At 42.9% G+C, this 2,120-nt stretch overlaps 1 protein-coding gene across 1 annotated transcript; it reads left to right on the top strand.

Annotated features, from left to right (window-relative positions):
* Positions 1 to 584: 584 nt before the first annotated feature.
* LOC123979945 (Fc receptor-like protein 5) lies at positions 585 to 1,194 on the top strand (the record flags this gene model as incomplete). Its single annotated transcript, XM_046064055.1, has 3 exons — positions 585 to 786; positions 865 to 1,110; positions 1,166 to 1,194. Coding segments are annotated over 3 exons (477 nt in total), but the record flags the coding sequence as incomplete, so codon positions are not given.
* Positions 1,195 to 2,120: the final 926 nt, after the last annotated feature.

The following is a 2,120-nucleotide window of genomic DNA, read 5'->3' as shown; positions in this document are numbered from 1 at the left end:
TTTAAATCTGTCCCAGAAAACCCTTAAGACATTGACAATGCCATGTTGTAAAACTTGTGGCATGGTGGCGAAGTTCCATGCTTTGCCATAACACATGAAGTTGTTGTAACTTGACTGTACATGCTCATATCTGTACCAAATATTACACATTTAATAAGAGTCCTGTCCTGAACGCATCCACATGCCAGCAGTCACAGCACCACCTACTGGCAACAAGAAGTAAGCACTGTGTGACTCTCATCAAGTGATTTAAATAAAAATTGCACAGTGTGTTCCACACTTGATATACTGAGACATAATGTTAAGTTGCCGAGTGCTCTCTAGCACCACCTAGGAGACACAGGAATTGGTGCTTAATCATACATGCTGCGTCAAGTGCCTGACAATTTAGAGCTGCGTCGGCAATGTGGTGGCATCTGCGGCGCGGCAGTAGTACTTCCCGTACTTGTTTCCCTAACAATGTAAAACCTTTGACATCAACTTTGAGAGTTGATGTCCACGCCTTTGGGTCTCTTCCTCCAGCCTCTCTGACTGTGAGTCCCAGCAGCTCTCAGTTTTTCAGCTGGAAGTCTTTCTCTCTGAGATGTGAGGAGGACGACAGCTCTGCTGGATGGACGCTGAGGAGGAACACAACCAGAGAAACCAGGACTCAGTGTCGAGCTGGCTGGGGAAGATCAGCTGGTTCTTCCTGTTACATCAGTCTGACAGTCCCATTGGACAGTGGAGTTTACTGGTGTGAGTCCAGAGAGGGAGCAACCAGTAACACCATCAACATCACTGTCACTGGTAAGATCAGGCTGTGGAGTTAGTGTTGATGAAGCTGTGTGTAAATGATGAAATGCTGTAGTTTGTCTCTGTGTTGAGGTGGACCAGTGATCCTGCAGAGTCCTGTCCTCCCTGTGATGGAGGGACATGATGTCACTCTGCACTGTAAAACAAAGACCCCTCCCTCCAACCTCCCAGCTGGTTTCTATAAAGATGGCTCCCTCATCAGGACTGAGCCTACAGGTCACATGACCATCCACCATGTTAACAAGTCTGATGAAGGCCTCTACAAGTGTGACATCAGAGGTCGTGGAGAGTCTCCATCCAGCTGGATCTCTGTCACAGGTGAGGAGCTCAAAGATAATTCTCAAAATGACCTCGTTTTGTTTTCTACATTGAGTTCAGCAGGTTTCAGGACAGCAGAAATGATTCATGATGTGACAACATTTCTAACTTTGTAATCGGCAAAAAAACAAGAGTGAAATCTGTTTCTGAGTTCAACCCACCGTTTGATACATGATCTTTTTAACTCTAAACGAGACTGACATTATGAATTCACTTCTGTGTCTTTCTGTTTGCATGTTATAGAATAAATTATGTATTTATTTTATTTATAATTTTATATCATTTTATTTTTAATACACTATATTATATACTCTAATTATAATTTATTGTTATTTTAGGGCAACCCACCACTACAGGTCATCCATCAATCCCCTCTCCTCCTGGTTCATCCTCTCTCTCACCCTCTTCTCCTCCTGGTTCATCCTCTCTCTCACCCTCCTCTCCTCCTGGTTCATCCTCTCTCTCACCCTCCTCTCCTCCTGGTTCCTCCTGTCCTCCTCTCTCTGTGTTGTGGTCTGCTGTTCTATCTTTCTGTGTTCTGGTTCTACTTGTTCTACTGGTTCTACTGGCGAGACGTTGCCTCCACAGGAAACCTAAAGGTTAGTCACAGACTCCATGTGCTGCATTTCACATTTAAAGTCATATTTTACTGTTGACACATTTCTATTCACACTTCTGGATGTACAAATAATAACAAGTTACAAACTGTCTCTTAAAGTCAGATGTCCATCAGGATTTTTATAAATCACATTGCTGTTGTTAATAAAACAATCTCACCACAGGGTCCATTTAATGAGCTGTGGAGCTTTTGATCACATCACATCATCTTTGTTGATATAAATTTATGCTCCTTTGGTTCATTCAGCTGCTGAGGTTGGAGATGATGACATCACAGATGACATCACATACAGTGATGTCAAAATATTACGTCACCTACAGCAGCCAATCAGACACAGCAAAGGTAATGATGTTTTATTGATTCTGTTTTTTGGGACAGTGACTGTGTGTTC

This window comes from Micropterus dolomieu, linkage group LG12 (assembly GCF_021292245.1).
Source record: "Micropterus dolomieu isolate WLL.071019.BEF.003 ecotype Adirondacks linkage group LG12, ASM2129224v1, whole genome shotgun sequence".
Lineage (NCBI taxonomy): Eukaryota > Metazoa > Chordata > Actinopteri > Centrarchiformes > Centrarchidae > Micropterus > Micropterus dolomieu.
Note: the sequence above shows the minus strand (reverse complement) of the source record. Positions and strands in the feature narration are given on the sequence as shown.